The 24,027-nt window shown below is 47.5% G+C and overlaps 1 protein-coding gene across 5 annotated transcripts in view; it reads right to left on the bottom strand.

The window, feature by feature from the left end:
* Positions 1-24,027, bottom strand: part of SLC24A3 (solute carrier family 24 member 3) — a 343,101-nt gene that overhangs the window by 27,652 nt on the left and 291,422 nt on the right. For 4 of the 5 annotated variants that reach the window (XR_009818156.1, XR_009818157.1, XM_061989416.1 and 1 more), the window contains 6 exons: positions 20,906-20,990; positions 19,084-19,187; positions 8,256-8,330; positions 5,385-5,410; positions 3,746-3,799; positions 1,798-1,943 (listed from right to left, as the gene is read on the bottom strand). Coding sequence is in view for 3 of the 5 variants with exons in the window: in XM_061989417.1 (XP_061845401.1) it covers positions 1,798-1,943; positions 3,746-3,799; positions 5,385-5,410; positions 8,256-8,330; positions 19,084-19,187; positions 20,906-20,990 (490 nt within the window). In the remaining 2 variants the exon portion in view is untranslated. The remainder of the gene's footprint in view (positions 1-1,797; positions 1,944-3,745; positions 3,800-5,384; positions 5,411-8,255; positions 8,331-19,083; positions 19,188-20,905; positions 20,991-24,027) is intronic. The other variant, XM_061989418.1, reaches the window with a different exon arrangement.

Raw genomic sequence — 24,027 nt, 5'->3', positions numbered from 1 at the left:
TTGGTCTTAGTGTCACTTTTTTCTCCTGACTGAAGTTTCTGTGGACTGTGGTAGATGATTGGGGTCATCCATACTAAAGAAATAAACCAGTCCGAGAGCTTTTCCTTGACTTCTTCCGTGCTGGCAGTTCCTGCATGGCACCTGGGGGAACTGCCAAACACAGAAATCCTTCTGCTGGATTGTTTGCTAACAGAGGACCAAAGAGAAACGGTAGTGTCTGTAAGCCTCAGGCAACCTGTTGCAGTGCGTGCTGTTTGTGACCCCATGCTGCTGGCTGGCCTGGCTGGGCCTCCAGTGGCCCGCTGCCAAGTAAACAGAGGAACAATCAGCACAAAAATGAAGCAATTCCCTCCTCTTCCTTCCTCAGCCAGCCTGAGTAACCACAAGCACCCCAACCAAAGCCTTACCGGCAGCTGAGCGCTGCCACGCAAAGACGCACGCTGAGGAGATTTCAGCCAGATCCCACCATCAGACCCGCCTCATCTGTGTGTCACCCTGATGCCACGCGGGAAGCCCAGGAAACTAAGGCTCGAGTTCACGCTTACGGAGTTTCACTGGTCTAGCTTTACTGGCAGAGTGCAGCCACCTTGCCAGCAGTTTCTGTGTTGAGAGCCCCGGGCTACCGATGCTTGTTTCCCTAAAAGCAGCTTCCCAAATCAGAGTGGACACCACTCACAAAAGCCTCCCCTCAGCAACAGGGTAGCAATACGGTAACTGGTGTCTGGTAGTCTCAAAGGGTTTGATGTCAGCAAATAAAGCCCTCTACATTTCATGTATAGCTGCTTACTGTATACAGGCTATGAATTCCAACCACTCTTTGCAGGAAGGGACTATTTTTGTTAGCTCTTCTTTTAGTCGAATGAAATAAAAGAGCAGCCTATGAGAGACCCGGAGTGCTTTAGGCAAGACAGAGTTGTTCCTTAAGTGACTGGTATGTCTGTGTGTGTGTGTGTGTGTATGTTTTATTCCTGAGGACAGGTGCCTATAAATCCCAAGTAGGTGCCACACATGTATATCAAATCCCAAACAGTTACTGCACTCTCTTGTTGACTGTTGCAAAGATAAAAAACTACCCTCTGTAAACACAGTTTAGCAGACATCCAGCTACTGCTGCTGAGCCGTGGAGTAGGCAAATGTTTTTTAAGCTGGAGAAATACAGTCATTTCTATATGTGATTGTGACTGAAGTCAAATGAGAGCAGATTTCAGCCAAAGTGAAATCCACCTAATGATCACTCACGTGAAAAAGCTGTGCATGTTCAAGACGGCATGTGCAGTCAAGAGCACACGCAGTATGAGCACACTACCTACAGCAACACAGTCTCCACCTTCCCTTCCCTGGGAGGAAAGTGTATGCTGGTCTAAGTGGGGCCTTTTTCTCTGCTCAGTTTATGATGCTTTGGAAAGGAGTTAAATTTAACTGGAGGGAGTTGAAGTAAATGGGCAACCTTGATGCAGAGTAACAGGATCCACAGGAGGACTTGCAGTGGTCCAGTTGAACAGTTTAAGTTAGTCCCTGGGCAAGTCAGGCTTGAAGCTGGAGGAGTCCTTTCAGCCAGGCCCATGTCAGCAAGAAGTACCCAGAGGGGGTCTGAGCTGCCTCCAATGGCAAGGGATGCAGTCACTGGGGTCGTCACACCATGCCTCCAAGCACAAGAGCCCACGTGGCAGGGGGGTGACAAAGGGGCCACCTCCTTGTCTATTCCTGGCTGATCAGACAGAAGCAGCCCACACCATGTGACCAGAGAGGACAAACTTGTAAGCATTCAGAATGATGCAAGGAAGCAGGGTGACTTACTGGAACAGTTACCTTTCTTTAGCAATACCACGGTGGCGTCGCAGTTGCTGTTATCGTCCATTTCCGTGTTATTTGCTAAACCGTTCACCATGTTTGCAGAGTTTTTTGTCTTCCTTTCAAAGCAGTGGTGTATGGTTGAGTTGTACCTGCACAAACGAAACAAACTCCAGATGTACCTTTCCTTCTTCTACGTGCATCTCTTGACACTCTTCCTTTCCCCGACTCATTTCCTCTGCACTCCAACCAAGGGAGAGAAGAAAATCCCTCTGGTTCTAAGGAAATCTATCCACAACGTAACAGAGCCCTAACTAAACGGTATACAATGCAATCTCTCTGTACATTATGAAGGGTATGAAAGACACAAGATACAAGACCTGTAACTTGAATGACATGCATGCATATGTATTATGTGAGGCAAATATTCTGCATAGCAAATAACGATTACTTGTCATCATCCAGGTGTATTTTTCAGCACATAATCTCACCTGAGTATGAGTGCTGTTTGACCTACCACACAAACACAAGATTATATGCTAAGTTCTGTCTCAACTTAGAGGGAGAAAAAGTAAATCCTTGTTCCTTATTTTATTTAGAGCAGTCAGCAGCTGACAGCAACACGAGCTGAGCATCTCACAATACTGAAAGGCAAGGGGAGACTACTGTGAACCCCTGGCCAAGATCCATACCCAGGCTGACAACCTCCCTGGCAACACTCAAACAGGCCTAAAACATCTGTTCACACAACAGCACTGTTTTCAGGGACAAAAAACCAATCCATTGTAGATTCAGACATGATAACTGTCTGTTTTGCTGGTCAGTGAATCGCTGCAAAGGTGAAGTCATCCTCCATGTTAAAGCAAAAGTTTCTAATTATTAGACGTGAGATGGATTCTGAGTCGTGTTCCCTTCAACCTAGCCTGGCTGTTTTGCTGTTCTTGCTGAGAATTGCTCTCTCAATATTTACTCTATTCATCATTTCAAAACAAATCTCTGCTCTCACTTGTTGAGGCAAGACCACTGGTGTGCTTGGCAGCTGGTAGGTTTTGTTGAATGTTCCAGTTTAAATCTGGGTTTCCTTTCCACTAGCTTTTAAAAACAAGGCAGGAGGAGGGGAAGCAAATAGCAGAACAGATCAGCTTTGCTAGCAGGAACTTGTGTGAACGAAGCCACACAGGTCAGATGCTCAGTTGATTATAGTGTAGGTTTATCACGTGTCTTCAAGCATAAAATCACAGAATCATTTTGATTGGAAAGACCTTCAAGATTACTGAGTCCAAGCCCCATCCTCACCCTGCCAAGCCACCACTAACCCATGGCCCTCAGCACCTCAGCTCCACAGCTTTGGTATCCCTCCAGGGCTGGGCACTCCCTGGGCAGCCTGGCACAGGGGCTGACAACCCTCTCAGGAAACAGTTCTGCCTCAGCTCCAACCTAAACCTTCCCTGGGGCACCCTGAGGCCATTTCCTCTAAAACAAATTGTTGTGGACTTTTGCACCTGTAACAAGTAGACTGGAATCTCCCATGTGTTTCCTTCTGAGACAGGATACTGACATGAAGTCAGAGCAGCTTCTTCAGCAGGACTCAGGATGGATTTGGTTGTCTGCTCTGCCACTGACCTGCTGCATTAGCCTTGGTTGGTTCACACAAGGCAAGATCCATAAAGCGTCATCCACCTTTAGGTGTCTGATCCTCAGATCTGTGCTGTGGGGATAAGCAGCCCCCTTGTGTCCCTTTCTGCCTCATCAGGACAAACTAGAGACACCTACACAGTGGGGCAAGCTGTTTTAACCTCTGCTGTTGGAGGTTCTACTGGCTTGCAAGCTGGGTGGTGCAATGGAAGCCCTGCCCACAGCCTGCAGCTATCTTTGATTACCTTTGCAACCCCTGGAGAAGCACTGGAGCAGGGACCTGTACAATCTAAACAAATCGAGGAAGCATTTGACTTACTTCATGATAAAGATGTAGATGATGTACATCAGCACTAAGACTAAGGACTCCCACCTGAAAACAAGAGAAAACATATCAGAGCAGGGCATGACAGTCAGCTGCCCCATCACTCACACCACAAACTGGTGTAAAGGCCTGACCCTCTTGGGCTGTCTGAACACACCTCTAGAACAGGTGCACAAAGAAATGTCTCACACCCCCATGTGTGATGCCTCCTTTGTCTTCCTGACTTGTGCTCAGATTTTACTTGGCCAAATCAACCTGTCAGCTAAGAACAAGTGACTGAACCCACAAGTTGGGTGCAGTAAGTGCGCACCTGAGGAACACTGAGACTTCTGCAGGGCCAGTCCAGGTGGGGACTGTGGCAGAGGGAGGGCAGCAGTTGTGCTGCTCTGCCTGCACGGGTATGCAGCAGGTCACTGGGCTTTTTGAGCACGCTAAAGCACCATGAGCACGCCCAGACAACCTGAACACGGGGCAGCTGCTCTTTTGCTACCACTGCAGGTCGCAGTTTGAACTGCTGATGAGGCATTGTCATGTTCTGGTCCACTGTTTCTGTGCCAAACTAATGAAATTTGTATGAAAATGAGAGAATACAATTTTAGGATTTATTTACCAGTAACGTTTTCCATTGACCAAAAAGCTGTATTCTGCATGGTTCCCTACAGCAAACTGCTAGTCCCTGTGGAAATCACCCAGTAGCAAACTTCTATATGCTAAAACTTATATGCCATTTTCTCTTCAAGGACTTTGAGACATTGCACTAATCATATCAATCTCACTCCCTTCTCTGGCAGTTCAACGCTCAGCTTCCACATTGCTGTGTTTTAGTTGAAGGGCACAGTCAAATACAACTGGGCCTCCAGCCACTTCTAGTTAAAAAAAACAAAACAAAGCAAAGAACAGCAAGCCATTGCAAAATCTGGTGTTTCAGAAATCTTCCCCAGAAATTAAACAGAAATCCCCCGCTGAGAACAAGTTCCAGAAAGCAGGCAACCCAAAAAGCCTGGCTCCCTCTAGTGCTTGCAATCCAAATCGCACAGGCTGCGAGGGCTGCCACCCTCACTCTACAAGCCTCAACAGGTGCTGGAAACAAAACCATGGAAGTAAAATGACTGGAAGCACACTTTTAAAAGCGTTTGAAGCCCTCCTAGGCTACCGTACCTATTGCAGTACATTGAAGCGCATTCATGGGGATATAACGGAGAGACATATTTTGCCTTAGGAGCTTTTCTTGTATAAATTATTAAAAATCCAAACACTGGCACACGTTCATGACTGCTTGGGTGGCCCTTTCCATCCCCAAATGGCTGGCATGCTGGCACCCCAGCAGCACTCTGTCTCTGCCTCTGCCGAGCACATCACCATCACAGGCTGCCACGGGGTGGGTTGAGGGCATCGGCTGCTGCTGCTGGGTCGGGGAACAGTCTGAGTGATGCTCCCCTAGGTGTTCCGCTCTGGCTCAGAAAATTAGTTACTCCAGCCCATCTTGTGCTGGGGTTTGTCACACAGCAGGAACTGGTAGCTTGAATCACCCTGCAGAACGTTTTCACCTTTCTGCTTCTCTCCTAATGAACCTCACCCAGTGCAGCTTTTGTGCAATGACCGGAACAAATGAAAAGAAAAAGGATTCACTTACCAGGAAACTTTCTCATCATAAATAAACTGTGGAGAAAAGGATTAAAAATAGGCCTGTTATACACAAACTCACAGCTGAAAACAGCTCATCACCTGAGCAGGGGACAGAGCGGGCAGCACAATGCAGGCTCGGAGCACTGAGACTGAGTTCCCGCACTGCCCTCCTGCTCAGCCTTTCAACTCTTCAACCCTTTGTTTCTCTCACCTAGGAAAAGCAGGCATGTACTCCCTCCCAAACACCATGGGATCCTTGCATAACGAGGGCTATTGCAGCAGCAAAGCAGAGGTGGTTTCAGGGAAAACACAAGCGAGTCAGAGAAGGGACTGTACCTGCCTCTGAACCATGTGGCCGATCTCACCAGACATGGCCTCTTCCCCTGACCTGTTCCTGGGTGGCAAGTGGGTGACCAGCATGTGGATTTACAGCCAGCGCCAGAGCTGGCTGTGAAATTTTGCTGGCCAAGAACTGGGCCCAGGGCACTATGTCCTTATGATCTGTGTGATCACCACACTAGCTGACTCGAACAACTGTGACAGTCATTTTAACACACTCAAGAGATGGGTGCTGAAGCTTTCATAGCAATGCTGTACAAGCCTCTGCAGGAAAGAAACGTGTCTCTTCTTGTGTGTGAGAGGTGCTGTGTGTTGGGGAAGAAACAATGACATGCCACAGGTGGAGGGTGTTTGCAGGTGAAGAGTGTTTGCCAGCCTGCACCTCATTTTGGGAGGGTCTGGGGAGGCCCACAGCTGTTAGAGGGGTTGGCAGGTGACTGCAGTGCTCCACAGTCACCTCCTTCCCAGTCCACCACCAGCCCTGCTGTGAGAACAGTGGGCTGCCCCTCCCTTGCTGGCCACCCCCAAGGCTCCACTTCTCCTTCCGCCCCAGACAGACTCTCGCTGCTGATCTCAGACAGAGGGCTGGCCAGGGCACCCAGCCCCGATGGGCCCCTGGCCTGGGCGCAGGGTGCCCACGAGGGTTGGCCTTTCATAGCAGTATGGGGCCTCTCTGGGAGGTCAGAGATTGGGCTGTGCACAGCAATCTGTAGCCCCTCGTCCTGGGCAGCCCCACAGTCCTTTCAGCCACCCAGCCTGTAAACGGCAGCTCCCGCGTCACGGCCAGCAGGAAGCAATAGTTACAGTGGGTACTGGAAGAAAACATGACCACAAAATGTTATGTGCACTCTAAGTCACAGCTCCCAGTCACCACGATCCGATCTGACAAGGCCTGTTTTGGGTTACAATGTGTTGGTGTGACAGGAAAGCCTTGTGCATTGACCTCTGTGATTAAAAATAGCACCCATCCCACTTTTGTCACTGGTGACTCTGACCATGTGCCTTCACGTTAAGACATATAGGCATCTTTTTCCCTTCAAGTGAAATAAGCAGTAACAGTTTTGCCAAGCTCTACAAGAAAACAGGGCAGCTTTCTAGTATTATTTTAGGATTAAAAAGAAATCAAAATCACAGGGCTGAACCAAGGTGAGGTGAGTATGGTCAGTGTGCTTCGTCCACTCCTCATCTCTGTGGTTTACAGCTCACGTGCTCTTACCAGATGGCCTGGAGCACCAAGAAGGTGAGCGTACACTGATTTGCTGTTTCTTAGTGCAGCACTGCAATTCCTTTGCTAGTAGAAATGGAAGGAGACAAAGTCACATTGATTTACCCAGCAGAGTATCAAGCTTTTAAAAGCTGCTGAATCTCAACACTGGCAGGGATGTATTTATTTCCCCACAGGTGTATTTATGATTAGTAAAGACACCAGTGGAGTGAAACTCACAACACAGCACCACAAGCTGCTGATTAAAACACTATGACGACAACCTTCTCCAAGCACTGTCATCCCTCACGAAGGATGACTGTATTTAGGCTGCAGCAAAGCCTCAATGCCCTGATATGGCAAATTATCCCTACATGGCAAAGAATTTAAGCGCCTTCTGAAATTTAAGGCACACAGAAGGCTCACAGAAGGGGAGCTGCATGCAGGTCGTGCCATGCTCTGCATGGAGCCTGTGGCTTGTCTCCCAGCACAGACATCGGGGGATGGAGAGTTAGTATTTGAATAATAATATGCCGCCATCTAAATCGGATTCTGCCTTAAAAGGATAGGAAAGATCCGAGCCACTGTGAAGCCAGGGGTCCCTGGCTGAGTGAAGAGGAGGAGGAACCTCTTAAACTGAAACAGTGTTCGACTCTGAAAGGAAAAATCCTCATTTGCCATCAACTGGGGAGCAATACTGCATATATAGTGCTGGTAAATCATCTGGGACCTAAATCTTTAACCATCTGGAATGTGTTACCTTCCTCCCAACTTCCTCTGTTTTTCTCTAATAGGTATTCAAAAGTTCTTTGCACTGGTTGCTGCAGAGGAACACTGAAGAGAAGCAGGATGTGCTCCATGTCCCACAAGCCACAATTAGCCATTGGGTGTTGTAACATGGGAACATGTAACATTCTCCAGTAAGGCTTCTGGCAACACCTTCCAGCCCCCTTAGGTCAGCTAGGCTGCTCTGAGGAAGCCGTGTGGGTTGCTGTCAGGAGAGGGCTGACTGACACATCGGCTCTGGAGCTCGTGGTGGGGCTGCAGCACAGGGTTTCAGCTCAGCATCCCGTGCCTGTGCTGAGACTGGGGCACTTCCCTGCTCCCCAGCTACTGCTCTGGGCTCTCTAGACAAGCTTTTTTCAAATCCTACTCCTAGGACAAGCTTTTCTACAGAACCAGGGAGATCACAAGTACATTCTTCCTCCAGTAGAAACCCACGTGACTCCTGGAGCTTGAATCTTAGCTACAAGACTCCGATTTCTCTGCAGGTTCCCTTTACTGGTGGCAGTGGAAAGGGGGGCTCCCACAGAAGAATAACCTTCAAAAACTTACCACAATGAGTGCAACAACAGACAGTGTATAGTAGATTGAATCTCTCAGAAGACTCCATGATGACAGTGCAACGACCTGAGAAAACAGGCGAAGAGAGGATGTTGGTCAGGTTGTCAGCAGCAGGACTGTCACGGAGCAGCCAGATCCTCAGGCTGCTGCCAGCCTGAACCTCCTCAGAGCCATGGCTTTACCCACCACACTGACACCAACACTGACAAGATAGCTACAGCTCCCTGTGCATTTGCACTGATTTTGGGACAGATACTCAAGTTATCACTCCAGCAAAGTGTTAAGAACAAAACCTATGAATTTACATGTGATAGCAAATAAAATGGTATTGCTGTGCAGTTCACTTCACACCTTCCAAAGCCATGGAAATGAGGAATCATCACTGTAGGCTGAATGAGCCTACAATTCTGATCTTAGAAGATAAAAATACCAGTGAATAAGTCGACCTTTAACTTCATTAACAGTATTTGAAAGGGGAGATTAAAAGCTGTCATGTGGTGGTAACATCTTCAGTATGATGATATTTTTTGCAGCCCTGGGAAGTCCCCTCAGCAGGAGCTTCTCCTCAAATCTTTAATTCCCATTTCCAGAGTGCATTTCAAACACTCTGGGTCACACCCTTCACAGGTGTAAACCACAAGGAGGCAGAATGGAGATGGCTAACTCATACCGGTTTGGATCTAGCCCCTGAACATAGAAACGGATTTTCTGACCGCACCCCCCAGCCATGCTAGTGTTTAAATTCAGCCAAACAAGCAGCAACTTCATTTTCACTTCTATGACATCTAAAGAAAGATCCTATTTCACAGCCCTAGCAAAGACAGTTTCCCAGATTTCTCTGCATATTAACTCACACGGTTTTGGAACTTTCCAGAACTGACAGCAAAACAAACGCTGTAAAAAGACACTGACCATTTCACTTAGAAACCTCTGAATACTATGGCTTGTTAAAATGGATGTGAAGGCCCTTTACGCAACCATCGACATGTAAGAAACTCCCATCTAAACTAAAATAGCAGGCCTTTAAAGTCCTTGAGTCAGAGCAGATTCATACCCGCTGACAATACATTTTGATGCATGTAGGGATAGATGAATAGAGATGCTTTATGATGGAAATTTCTAAATGTAGAAACCTGGAGTTGGGTTCATAACTCTATTCAGAGATCCTTAATTAAATCTTACATCTTATAGAGAGTGGGCCCTTTCATTTTGATTGAGGAGAGTTTATCAAATCATTTGCCATTACTGCACCTGGCTCTCGTGATGCTGCTGAAGGTCCTGTGCACTCTTCTCAGCAGGGATGTCGGTGGGGATTTTATACTCTGCCTAATAAGTTACCTTTCTGAAACAAACCCATACAAACAGACTTGCTGGCACTGTCAGTGCTCGATCTAATAAACTCTTTGGTCAGGCTAAGGGGTGCCACCATGCAGCACAGTGTACCTGTGAAAGCAAGATGTCCCAGTTACTACAGGTCGAGTCAGGATCTCTCTTGTTCTTCAACATTCTACAATAATCCTGAAGGCAGCCTGCAATATTTTTACAGGGAATTTTCCTCAAACACCTGAATGAGCTCATTAAGATACAGATACTTGACTGTAGCTATCTGACCTAGTGCACACAAGCCATAGACCAAGACACAGCGTGAAACACAAGGACTCCTGTGCTGATTTCAGAGTGATCGAAGGGAACACATTCGCGCCTGGGACTTGTACAGGCTGCCCACATTGCACAGACATCCTCGTAGGTCTCCCTGGTGCTGTAACCATGGGGCAATTAGACCCCATCTCTCCTTAGGGTGAGCATCATTAAATGGAAGTCTTTAATCATTTGATTGCTGGGAAGAACAATGTGATATAGAAAAGCCATGTACATGAGGTGACGATGCATTAAGGGTAAAGGGAGCTAATTAGCACTGAGGGAAATGGCAGCACTTTCATCCTGCTGACAAGAACTGTGTAGTCTGGTTCTAACTGTCAAGGCCTTGAATGTCTAAGTTGTGCCATCCAGCCTTGCAGCAATCAAGGACTCTGCACAAATCTTAATGCTCTGGAAACCACTTAAATTACAGTTTAGCAGACTAAGTCAGAAAGGAAATCAGGGAAGCAATCAGCTTAGGTAAAAACATGATCAAATCTGAGTTTTAGATCAGCAACACTGTAAACCCAGCAGAGAGCTCGTCCTGTGGGAGCTGAGTGTAAGGCAGCAGCTGCAAAACCACTGTCTGTCAGAGTACACACTTCTTCCCCTTGAAGTTAGTATCCAAAATTCAAACCCCAGACAAGTGCCCTTTAGCCCTCTCTTGACTACACTGGGGGCTGAATCTGGCTGAAAGGAAGGGCTCTCTGCTCCAGGCTTAAATGAGAGCAACCTGTGACAAGTCCAGCACAGGTGAGCGTGGACCCCAGCAAAGCCCTGGTTTTCACCTCACAGCAACTAAACCCAAGCGCTGCCACAACCTGCTGAAGGCAGACAAGCCACAGCAGAGCCCATCAGCCGATTTAGGAAGGAAGAAGCTGCAGGGCACATACATTCCTTCTGTTTGCCCACCCAGACACAACATGTGCATGGTTCCAGAATGTGGCAGTGATACTGCTCAGTACTGTGCAGATCCAAGTCCCTCCTCTGCCCAAACACAACCCCAGCAGCAACCAAACCAGCACTCCTTTGAAGAGGGCCTGCTGGGCTCACACAGCCTGCCATCACTCCCATGGGTTGGGAGTTTCAGGAGGAGCATTGCCTTCAGTCCGCTGAGAAACCCGAACTCACTGATGGGCTCTGTTATTGTTAATTCCACTGGTAGTAACAGCGATATCAGTTGAGGTTTAATCTTACTTGCTGTGCATGAATATAAATAGCAGATGTTTTGGCGATGAACATCATTGCTGAATCTCAACACCCTTATGCAAATCCAGCCGATCATCCTGGAGCCCCAGCTGCTCAGCCAAGCCAAGCAGAAAACTGAAACGTCCTTCATGAACCGACCAAGACACTTTCTCCACCAGGTACTCGGGAAAGAGGGAAATTACTCCGTGGGACACAGCAAAACCTACCTGCAAGTCAAATTCTTTCTCCCTGTGACAGCTGCCTGGGAAATCCTGACTTCTGAGTAGCCAAATACCCCTGACCTGTCAAGAGGCTCACTCTCCGGGACAGTCCTGAGAGGGGCTGATCTCTCAGGGCTTCTCAGTTTCCCTTGACAAGACACCTTCTTTGCCTTTTAACTTTGTAATTTATTATTTTAAGAACCCCTTGCTCAGCTCAGGTAACTACAAGGATCCTGCCACCTGCTTGTTCACCCTCACTGGCCATGGGATCAATGAATCTATTAACATGAGAGAGTGACATTGGATTATTTGTGCTCATCTCTATATTAAATCAGGTAGACTCACGTATGACTTCCAGCAAGAAGCCACTGAAGAGCCTCTGCACACTTCCCAAGAGACTTATCCACAGATGTTATACTAAAGAAGAGACTCAGGCTGGAGGGGTTGTTCACTTAAGACTGAAGCAACACAGTCCTCATTCCATCCCTAGCCCTATGGACTAAGATCATTTCTTCTGCCCATTGCTGACGGCAAATCCCACCATAAAGGCCACTGGCATTTCTGCTGGCCGCTGGGCAGCCCCGAGGAGGCAGGCGAGGTGTGGGATGGCACTCCCGGCACCACAGCAGCACACAGCTCCTGGTGTGCTCAGCCACCAGGAGAAACCTGGTGCCAAGGGAGCACTCAAGGTGCCTGAATCTGTGACCCAGAGGCTGCAGACTCTCTGGTGTTTGAAAGGTCGTGACCAAACAGAAGGTGGGAAATAGCAACTGCACGTTTAGTGCTTTCTCTCACTGTTAAGTGTGTCAGGCCTACAGCAGCTGTGATGAAGAGACCAGGCAGGAAGGAATTTCTTAAGATAATAACTGCCATCTTTCAGCAGCGTTTGCAAAGTGAGGAACTGCAAGCTGATTTTCACAAAACTTCCCTGGTTTTAGGCAGTATTACATCCTGCCTGCAACGAGCAAACCAGTCAGATAGAAGCTAATAATCATAAGCTGCAAATCAAATACAGCAGAGATCACAGGGTCCACTTCTCCCTCTTGCTGCTCCCCCACTGATCATCTGCCAGACTCAAGCATGAACCTATGAGCCACTCACACTTACTCCCGCTTCAAGGTCCCTGGAGGGAACAGTACCATTGGCAAGAGCAAGGTCTGAACAGCTCTGGCCATGGGCAGAGAGCTGCAGAGGCACAAGGAGACGCAGCCAAGGGGCAGCTCGTCCTGGCCGCCCGGAACAGCCCCAGCTTCAGGGCACAGAGCCCTGTCCAGGGGAAGGATGGCAAGGCTGGCTGCCAAATGCCTGGCTAACGCATGAGGGGCACTCCCTGAGCTCCCATCTGCTCCCAGCACACTGAGCCAGTCTGGAACAGCTGGCATTTCAGACAGATTCCTGCACGGAAGCCCACTGCTGCCTTCCTGGAAAGCTGGCAGGCTGTCCACGGCAGCCAGATGCTCCTGTGCTGGGACTAAAGCACAGGAGGATGTCCTGGATGGGATTCTGGGGACCAGATGGAGACGGTCCCTTCTGCACCCCACAGTGATGTCTCCCTGCTGCTGGCCTCCTGGGGTGACGTCTGTGCCCATGTCCCAGGACACCACGACCATCCAGCTCAGTTCCCTGACACCATCCTCACTGAGCATCTCCTGGCAACGACACCAGAGTCACACAACGCAGCATTTGGGCTTGCTTGGGGCTTTGACCAATATTAAACACCCTTCCTCACTGAACTTCAGTGAAACACAAAACATGAATATGAGTCAAGGCCAGAAAAAATCCAGGCCTTAAAATACACGTCTCTCTAAGTCAGTAATTGCCAAGCAGCTCAGACCTAATGGACTCAACTGGGGGGAAAGCTTCCTTCCAATTACCAGCCCCCTAATTTTACCACCAGTTAGCCATTCTCTGCTGAGCTCCACCATCACTCCAGCTCCTGGTTCGTACATTGAAGACCAACTCCATTTATTCTCATTATTTGCCCGAGAATATTTGCTTTTTTAAGCAGCTCTTGATATTTTCATTACTGCAGCAGCAATCTGTCTCTGTGACATTCTCAGAATGGAAACGGTGGACACTCTCCAAACCTCAGGACAAAGACAAAAATATTTCCCTGCTCAACTGGTCCTCATAATCATCCCTGAGTTATTCATACCAGTGTCTCCAATTCCTGCAGAGCCCAGGCTGCAGGGCCCCACAGACCTGCATTTGCAGGGGTCTCCTGGACCCCAGGGATTCTGTGCAGGATTCACAGCAGAACTCAAGGACAGCCACTGTTTGCTCGCACAACGGCTACAAATTTGCTGTAAATCCCCAAGTCTGCAGTTCCCCAGAGAACACCACTTGTGTTAAAGGGTGAGCTGGAAAGGAATCTAATTTACTTTATCACTCAGAGCAGCTCTGTTGTCTGCCAGTGCCAGACATCCCAGCAGGAAAACTCCAGGGCACAAAGCACTCTGCTGCTTCTACAGTGGGTAAACACCCTTCTCGCTTGCCCTGATGAAGCACACAAAGAAGGATGCAAGAGGCAGGGAAGGCCATTCAGCTGCCTGTCAGACAGCAGCAAAGGGAGCCAAGGCAGCAGATATTTCTGCTGTTGGGCAGTGTGCAAGGACTTTAGCAGGGTGTACAGAAAGGCTGTAGCCTCTCAACTTTGAGGACCTTTGGACAGCATCTCCACATTCACTGACGCTTCTCTGTCCTGAAACTCCATCAGCACTTTCTGTCCCGCCTTCAGCCTGAGATGTTGACTGTTTGTCTGACCTGCTGTAGCACTGTGGCACCAGCACTGCCAGCATCCTCCCTCTGCTCTTCTGACCCTTGGGGTTTCACATACATGTGGCCATGCCAGCAGCTCTATGTTCCCATCAGGACCACAGCCTTGACTTCTGTGACAAATCCTGTCTTCAGTAGAAGCCTCAGTGCTGGATCCTTCCCTAGCTTATTACTCTGTCCCTTTCTTGCCTTTAAATCTGTAACACACCTCTCTCAGTGAAAGAGCAGGCCCACAGTCAATACAAAATGTTGCCAGCGCAAAGAGATGTTGTGCCCCGGGCTACAAGAGCAGTGCACAGTCCCAACAGTTGGCATTAAGTTCTCCTTAAACTACTTCTCCACCGTTTGACATGTTTTCCACTGATGACCACAGACCAACGAAGAAAAAACCCACAGCATTCCAACCCTCCCCTCCCAAAACTCCTCCACAATCCATGAGAAGAAGAATAAAGAGCTCAAGAAGGCAATCATGAAGGGAAAGCTCAGTCACAACGCCAGTCTGAATTACTTGTTGTCAGTGAAATTAAAGCTTAAAAGATTAAGATGCATGCAAGCTAATTGTAGGACAGAACCAGGCTAAAGATAGATGACAAAAGCCCCAGTTTGGTCAATAGACAACGCGCTACCTGCTTACCAAAATCTCTGCTCAGTTATCTCCTCTGGCTCTTCACCATTTGTAACACTTGATGTCTTAGTTTTGTTTTCACAACACACACCACTTCAGCTCTGGGCTGGCGCCTGACTGCCGCCCAGTCACCTCCCCGCTCTGCTGATCTTACCCAAAGGAATCCATTTTCTAGATCAACTTTGTCCTTTCTAGCTGGGCTACAAAGAAGAGCACAGTGATACATGAAAGCTGATTTTCCCCTACATCAATTGTTTTTTAGCATGAGAGCAGCTCTTGGGGAGCATTACAACACTATCACAGTTACTTAGAAACCCTCCAGTGAGGCACAATTGGAGACAACGCAAACAAGTTGCACGGACTCTTCCCACAAGCAGCTCAGTCTGCAGAAAGGACTTTCCCTGCAGCTGCTTGCAGGACAGGGGCTCTTGCTACTAAGGTGATAAACCTTAAAACTTCAACATTAAATACATAAAGAAACAAAGTGGAAGCTTTTTGCCTTGCTTGACAACCTGCTCCCAAGCTTCTTCGGTCAGACTAACTGCTAGGCATTAAGCACTCTTCCCCTTCACACAGCACCAGCCCCCAGCAACATCTTCCCACATGAGCCAGGGCAAGAGACAGGCAAGGCTCAGCTGTGGGTGCCCGCAGGCTGGGTGGCCAAGATCTCCCTGGCTTCTCTCTCAAGCCTCAAGAAATGGGTCCTAGGAGACAGATCAAATGGAAAGAAACCTAGGTAACATCCGAGTGCTTAGAAGAAACACCATCACAGTAGCAAAAGCAAGCACTAAATGCTAGGAGATGAAGTAGTTCAGTCAGTCAATTTAGGTCAGGAATGGTTCTAGGGACCAAGTCAGGGCTGATGATGACAGAGGTGTTTTGTGGGTCCCCTTGTGGAAGGTGGAACATGAGCTGAGACCTTGGAGGAGAAAGGAGGCTCACAGAGCTAAAGCAGCTGAATGTTCCTAAGGAGATTTGGGCTGTATGGGCCACTTAATGGCCACTTAACCCAAGCTCAGCTCAGCAAGGAAACCTTAGTGCAAGGCTGAGGCGTAGCAGCATCTGGAGCCATAGGGAGCTGCTCTCTGAACAAAGAACACGCCCAGGGTGCTGTATCTTCAGGGGGAAAAGCCCGGCTCACGCCAGCTCTAACTGGCCTCTAAAATGACACGTTATTCTTGGTATTTCATCTCTTCCTGCTTTGTTTCCACAACTTTAAAACATCCCTTTGTCTCAGAGAGTTTTGGGGAAAATTAATTAATTGTTCATCAACTGCTCGGATCCAATAACGATGAGATCAGCAGAGGGTCAGGAGCAAATTAATAATCCTGCCTCTGGAACAGGGCTTGAATAGACCCTGGCAAATAAAGCACAAGGGCTCACACTGAACGATGAAGAGAAAACAAAATAATGACTCGCTGCTCATTAAACGAGTAACGTCCGTCCTGAGCACGGAGGGAGGCAGGGACCCTGCACAGAAACAGCGTGGGAGCCGGTAATTAAAGACTGGATAATAACGCACACACACCGGGGGGGCAAATTCAGATCGCATAAGGAACCTTAATGCTGCTGTTTTCTAACTTTCCAATGTTTGACTTTCAACCTTAACAATGCTCTTTTAACGCAGCTGTTAGGTGTGTAGTGCCACATAGAGGTGTGGGCATCATATTTTCCTTCTCTCGTTCCAGCAGTGGGATGTCTGCTCCCATTTATTCTGAGAAGGGTGCACTTACCAGCCATTAAAGGCTTAGAGAAATAACGAGTTACAGCTGGTGCTCAGGTAGAAGCATACCAGCTTTCTAGGGCTGTGGGTTTGGTGGGTTTTGTTTTTGAACAAGATGCACGTAGCCAAACCCAGTATTTTCCTAGGCCAAAGAATGACACATCCAACACAGCACATACCTACCACAACCTAATTTAAAAAGACAACATCCTGGAAAGATCTGGTTGGTTTATTTTGCAGCAGTCACTTCCCAACAGCAGAGCATTTGGTAACGTGTTCTGATGAACAGGAAGCCCACGTGAGCATCACCAGGTTGGAACTGCCACAGGCGCAGGTTTAATTCTCTGTGTCTGTCCTCACACCTGACAAACCTATAGGTCTGAGCTCAAAAGAGAAAACCCTGCTCTGAGCTGGAGCACAGCGAGCAGCTGGGACCCACAGCTGGCCTGGTTCACCTGGCTCACTCCAGAGCAGCTCAAAACTGTGACCCAGGACCCCAGCACAACTGACATCCAACTGCCAACCAAATCGAGTGCCTATCTTAATGCACCTATAGAGATGTTACTGACAATAAAGCCAAACCTCCATTAATACCGACACAAAATAAAAAGACAAATCACAGCAGTAAAAGCCAGTGACTTTTTGAGCTAGGTGTGGGAAAAAAATGAAAAGCACAAACCAAACCAGAGTTTTATGTAGCGTACTGGGACTATTTGAACTGAGGTTTCTTGGTTGCTCATTTGAATCCTGACTCCACGCAGTGACATCAACCATTCCAGCTCTCACCCACCCTTTCTGGGTTAAGCTGCATCACACGGACATTAAGCAACTTGACAAAACAACATGCAAATCACCAGCAGAGTCAGGTAAAAAACAAAGTTGGGACAAATCCTTCAAAATCTCAGTTCCTGACTTCAAGGAGACTTGCAGACTATGCTTAGGATGATTTACACCAGCCTTTGACCACCTGAAAGCCACCAGGCCTGGAAGGCTGAAGGCATTTACAAGAGCATTTTGACTATGTTATATCCTTTAGAAACAAACGTGTCTCCTGTCTAAATGATCCCTTGAGGAGAATGACGTCCTCTGTGAAGCCCAAAACCCTCACAAGCCCTTTCCACTGAACACTGCGATTGTATTGAGCTTTTCAGCAGGTCTGAGGCGTGTAATCAATACTGTGGAGAGCGAAAATCAGAAGGATTATCTCCTCTGCTGTCATACTAAACAGTGAAATCAACTTCATTTGCTTAAAAAAAGGCAATCTGATCGAAAAGCCCTACTGATTACAGGAGAACACCTCTGTGAACACAGCCTCACAGCCTGCGAAAGCTTTGGTCGTTAGAAGCTGTCCCAAATCAACCAGGCTTCCATAGCAAGAGTTACAGCAGAACCACTGGCACACCGAGTATGTGTAGCTTGTGGCTGTGTGTTCCCATGCAAATCAAAGGAGCTTTAGGGAGGCTTTTCATCCCCATAGTGAAAACATTCACCTTCATCCCACAAGAGCTCATTGTTAATGCAAATAAAATGGTATTACAAATTTTCCTAGGAAAGCCCAATCCTTCTGCACGCTTCGTCTTACTGACCAGGTGGTACAGACCTCTCAAGTCCTTCTTCCAGAGCTATGTATCCCATTGTACCTGTACTGATAATGTTATCCTGCCTCTCCTCTTTACAAGTCTGCACAGCAGCATTTCAAAGATTTGTTTTTAGTGAGGCTGTAAAAACACTGGGCATGTTGGCAAGTGCTAAGGTGAATGCAGATTGAGATATTTAATTATAGAGTCAATCATGTCTGCAACTCAGACAGCAGCGCAGGGCTCTCAACTTAATTACTTTAATTTCAGATGAATAGCTTGTGTTGTCTTAAGCAGTTTGACACGCTGGAAAACAGTCAGAAATTAAACCAGGAATGGATGGTCTTACTGCCAGTGAGAAAAAATGCTGGCACACCCTTCCAAGTATCCAAAACCTGACTGGACGAGGCCCTGAGCAACCCGAACCAGCTTTGATATCAGTCCTGCTCTGAGTCTGAGGGGTCAACGTGGTGGGGACTTTGGATTAGAGGTCTCCAGAGGCCCCTTCCCACACAAACCATTCCGTGATTGTGGATATAGATAACGAGATAGACTACAAGCAAAGACCGCATCTTTCTCCTACAACTTTGTGAGCCACGTCAGTGACCAACAATGTCGTGCCACCTCAACACGTGGATCTGAAACAATCCTGCACAAAAGCAGCATCTTTTGTGATGCTTCAGGAGTGTCATCGTTCTTTCAGAGCCATCTTGCGTGGCTCACTGAAGCAGAGCCCCGCCAGAGGCACTGACAATTCCTGGCTCCTCTGGTCTAAAAGAACCAGATCCAAACGTCACAATGCATTTTTCAATAGCTACCGAGAGGAGGTGTTAAATAACCAACTTTTATGCCTCTGACCACCCACTTATCCTGGGCAGCTTAAAATGCCTGAGTTGACATTTGCTGCTCTGCTTTTCATTTCGAAAATGCAAGAGGAATAGTGCAGGGCCCTGTTACACAGAACAAAGGCAGGGAAATTTGTGGCAAGGCTGTGAACCTGGCAGATGATTTCACAGTACAACCAAGGCACAGGATGAAGCGAGGACTGTTAGGAATCATTAAATGCTCTTACCTGTCCTGCAAAAAGCCCACACACGCCAATAATGCAGAGAATGTTAAATACAGCTGAGCCCACGATGGTTCCAACGCCTACGTCTCCCTTTGTGATAAAAACACCTGAAAAACAAGTTCAAGGCAAGCTGTGTAAATTGGGGAGACCAGAGTTTTTCCACAAAAAATTGCACACCTCACATCCCGTTAATGAATCCAAAGACAGGCACCAGTCCTGCCACTCCTTCTCATATTTAATAGGGCAATTTGCAGAGAAAAGTACCAGGGTGAATGAAGGCAGCAGAACTTGCTTTCTGAGGGGACCTGGGCTACCTGATGAAAATCAAATACCTTAGACGTGTCCAAGTCACCAACCTCCCAGTCTTGCGATCCGACAAGATGGAAATACACATCATGAGAGACGGTGTGCTTCGCGGGAGCAGTTGATCAGATACAAATCTGCAGGAAACCCTCCCATAAGACATCTCCACACTGGTACTGTGCTCCCAAGCTGCCTGGCCACTAGCTGCTTCCTTGTAAACTGAATGATGCCTCTCAGTATGAGTTATGGGGCTACGTTAGAAGCTCCTTTCAGAGCTCTTCTGTCAAACTCAGTTAAAAATGGCCAATGAGGTTAACAGTGAGGGAGATAAACTGACAGACCCATGCATCATGGTACTGCACAAAATTCTTTCCTTAGGAAGTCAGCCTAAAAATAATATTCCATCTCCTTCTACCCGTCAGTCACTTTAAATTCACCACTTGCTTTTAAGACTCCAACAGTATCTACCTGGCCAGCACAGTTAGGCATTTTTTTCCACTTTCTCCTTTTCTCAGCAGCATGTTACACAGAAGCAGTCACCCACAGAGTGACACTCAGTGTCTGGTGGATTACAAGGCTTTGCCTGTGTCATCAGACCTCTCAGCGGAGGATGCAGCTTTGCGTGAATTAATTTGTGCTCTGCAACTGATAGCTGTGACTAAAATAGAAGCAAAGAAAGTATCTACCTTCTAGAGAAAGTATCTAAGCTGGGAATAATTCTCCTGGATGACGGAGAGCTCACGGTAACCTCCCAACCACTTGCTCTAATGATCACCTAACCCACAGAGATGTGGATGAGTAAAGCTGCAAGAACACTTTCCCATTGCACCACTTAGCACACAGACAGCATCATTTTGTAACAGCTGGCTGCAGTCCCCTCTTAGCTCAAGGCTGTTGAAGGACTACGCAGGTTTTACATACTTAAGGACTGCTGAATCCCTTGATGACATTTCCTATACACAGAGCACTGCTTTGGTAGTGTGATGCTCTGACTCACTTGTTGCCGTGAGGAAGCATTTCAAACCCTCCTCCCCACTCTGGCTCTTCTAGTGTTAGAAGACTGATCAGAGTGGAGGTAATTGAAGAGAACCTGCAGCTGAGGACACAAAAATTTCACTCGAGTGTCAGTCCAGGAGGCTGGAGGTGCATCCCTTCACGCTGTCCTGGAGACAGAGTGTCTGGCAGTGGAGGAGGGTGGATGGGAGGGGAGAAGGCTGCACAGATAGAGCTCAGTGCTGTGCAGTTTGGCTGTGCTACCACAGGGCAGATCAACACTTAAGGTGATCTGCCTGCTGGCCCTGGTTTGAGGGGTCAGCTCAAACCACTCTCCAGGCAGCCCTGCTGTGGGGTAATGGCACTTCTTCTGAGCCACTCATCTATTGAGGATTCCTCACAATGTATGCCCAGGAGAGATGGGACAGGCACTGTCATGAGTGTTACAGCTGCTTAGCAACCCCATTTCAACTCTGAACATCAGCCAGGGAAATGCAGAGGTTTCAAGAAGCAGCAGCAGGATAGTTACCTATGACAGATGTAAACAACTCAGGAGCAGAGCTTCCCGCTGCCATGAAAGTTGCCCCAGCCACATCTTCGCTAAGATGCAAGCGCTGCAGAAAAAGACATCAGAGTCACTGGTTACAACACCGAGAGGCTGAAGGAATTCTACCAGAAACATTAGACTGTCGGCCGAGAGGGCGAAACTGCCCACACGGGTAAAGGTTTCTGCTAATAAAGTTTAATTATAGGGGAAAAAGTCATCATAGGCATTAGCTACTTCAGTTAGCATCAACTTGTAGAGGGGGCAGGTTCTGGCTGTGATATCCTTTACAGAGGAGAGAAAGAGCAGTACTCTGGACTATAGCAAGGCAGCTTCAATGGTCACGGCTCTTTGCCTCCTCTTTGCCTCCTCCAACAATGCACACCTTTTTTAATTTGCTTTGGTCCATGAAGGGTAGGGCTGGAGCTCAGGCTTGGTTCACGCCTATTTGCTCTCCCTGCTATCACTATATCTCTCCTTACCACCTCTCACTTGCATCACCGTTAAAGATTTACCTGCTACACCCTTCCCCTAGCAGTGCCCAGAGGTTATCTACACCGGGAGATTCTGGTAGGAAGAGGGCCATTGCTCTATGAAAACTCCAGCGGCATATGCTGTTTCCAAAGATTTACTTGGTTAATTACTTCCTTTATGTTTTCTGCATTCCCACTGCTCCATCTGCACAAGTCACCGTTCAGCCAACGCGACGAGGCTGTTAAAGACCACATGCCTTGCTGGCACCTTCCACGGTTTAATGAGTAGCTAAAAAAAGCCACCCCCTGCCACATGGCCATAAACTGCTGAGCTGTTACTACAGAGAGCTGTCTGGCTCAGGGCATGAGCTGGGGGAGGCAGCTGAGGGTGGTGGGGATGCTCCTGAGCAGCACCGGCTGCTTGCAGCAGCGCAGCCAGCCCTGCAGCATGCCGCCACCTTCCTCTCTCCTCTGCTTCCTCTAGCAGAGCAGCTTCCTCCACAACTTTATCACCACTAAAGTACATTTGCCCAGAGATGAGATTGCAGAAATCCTCCCACCAGCCTTATCTGCACTGAAGGCTCTTCTAGAGAATGTAACTCTATCCACTGACCATATACAAATACCAAAAACCTTTGGATGTATGTTACAGGGATGAGGAAAATATGTCCACTAACTGGGAACACGTTTTAAACAGGCAACCATGGCATTGCTGTACTGCTACAAAAGCTTCTGGAACGCAGGTGATTAAACACAGCTTTATGGAAAACCATTTTAAATAGGATTAAAACTACTGTAGCAGTACAAAGGACCAGAAGAAGATTGCCAAAGGCCAGTTGCTTCTGTAGGAGGTCTCTATGGAGTTCCACAGGTGCAGTCCTCCTGCAATAGCTGGTCTGCAGTTCCATGATGTCTTTTGGAAGAAAAGACCATCAGCTGAGGAAACCAGCTGTGCTGACTTCCTGATGCTTCACTTTAAAGCTATGGAAGGTTCCCTTGAAGACAGCTCCAAGACAATTTATTGCAACACATACGATGATTAAGTTAATAGAACAGAGTAGAAAACACAGCACACTGTGTAGGAGGCAGAAATGTATCCTCTGGCACTTGCAGCCAAACGCTGGCAACAGAGGCAAAAGGCAGCTGCGTCAGGTGAGTGCTCTGCAATGCCAGCAACGGGGAGCTCTGGGCAAACACGGGTCCCAGCTGGCTCAGGAGAATCCCTGCTGTGTGGTAAAGCACATCTGAACTAAGACAGAATGTGAATGTCTACCACAGCGAGCACTCTGGAACAGCTTCCCACCTCGACACACGCACTGGGGAGCACAAATACCCCACTGGTTTAACGTGACAATCATCGCTTTCCAAACTGCACGAAGCTAAGCCAGAAAAAGGGCATTTATTCTAGAATTAGTGCATCTGAACTGTGAACAACTGCAGAATATTTCTTGGTTGATCTCCAAGACAAAAAAAACCAAAGCTGTCAGGCCTGATTTCTTTTGTGCCGGATACAACATTAGATGGTGGATGGATTGCTGATGGTAGACCTCAGGTCTGCTGAAAGGCATTCCCATGTGGGGCTACTCACATGCTAAATACATTACATGCACTGTCATGCCCAGCACCACCTCTCAGATGGGAGTTTCTGCTAGGGGCTCCCCACCAACCTCTCCACCAGAGAGAAAAGCAGGCAAGAGAGCAGGCAAATGCTGCAGAGCCCTTTGCAAAGTGACCTGAGCCTTTTCCCACACATTCTTGAGTGCTAACATCAATGACAAACCACAAAATGCTGGGCATTTTGAAGACAAGCCGTTCTGGACGAACAAAATGAAAAGTAGTTGGATCAGGAAACAGGCATGCATATTTCTTTTGCTATCATGTAACTACAGAGCTGTTCAATTATGCATAAAACACAAATAAAAAGGGCTTGAATGCCCTCAAAGGTCACCTCTGGGGCAAGAAAAACCTTTCTTGGCAGAGAATCAAGTAGCAGCAACAGAAATAGTAACATTCTCATCCATTTATATGACCTATTTTGATAATCTCTAATGACATAGTATCTTTCTTCTGTGTTTTACTGCTGAATTTTCTCTTTCACACACAAATGAATAAAACTTATTATCAGTAAAATATTACAGGTGGTATTTGGTAACACAGTGATTCAGAACCGTTAAAGCATCTGAGAAGTAGTTAGGGTACCATTGAGAAGACAACAAATAACCAGAGAGTAAAGATCTGGTCAAGTAAAAGTAGCTTTCTAGGATCCAGGGACTTGTGAACACGTTATTATGTAAATACTAAACATGTTAGTCACGTCTGGAGGTTGTTTCCTTTTTAGACATCTGATGTCTGTACAAGCCCAAACACATCTTCGCTGAGAATTTGTAAGAAGAATAAATAGCACTCCAACTCTGACATTTCTACCTCTGTAAGCAGCCTTCTGGGGAAGGTGGAGAGATGCACAGATCCTGCAACCTACAGAAGGCGAACGACAGTAACAAGTGAGGGACTTCAGCCTGTGAGCCTCTTGCCTACGCGAAGCTTACCACCAGTAAAGTTAGAAACCTGTTAACACTGTGCATGGGGTTTCCTATCAGGATTTGTAAATGCAGTCAAGGACCAACACTTCTGTTG

This window comes from Colius striatus, chromosome 2 (genome assembly GCF_028858725.1).
Source record: "Colius striatus isolate bColStr4 chromosome 2, bColStr4.1.hap1, whole genome shotgun sequence".
NCBI lineage: Eukaryota > Metazoa > Chordata > Aves > Coliiformes > Coliidae > Colius > Colius striatus.
This window is presented reverse-complemented; position numbering and strand designations above follow the sequence as displayed.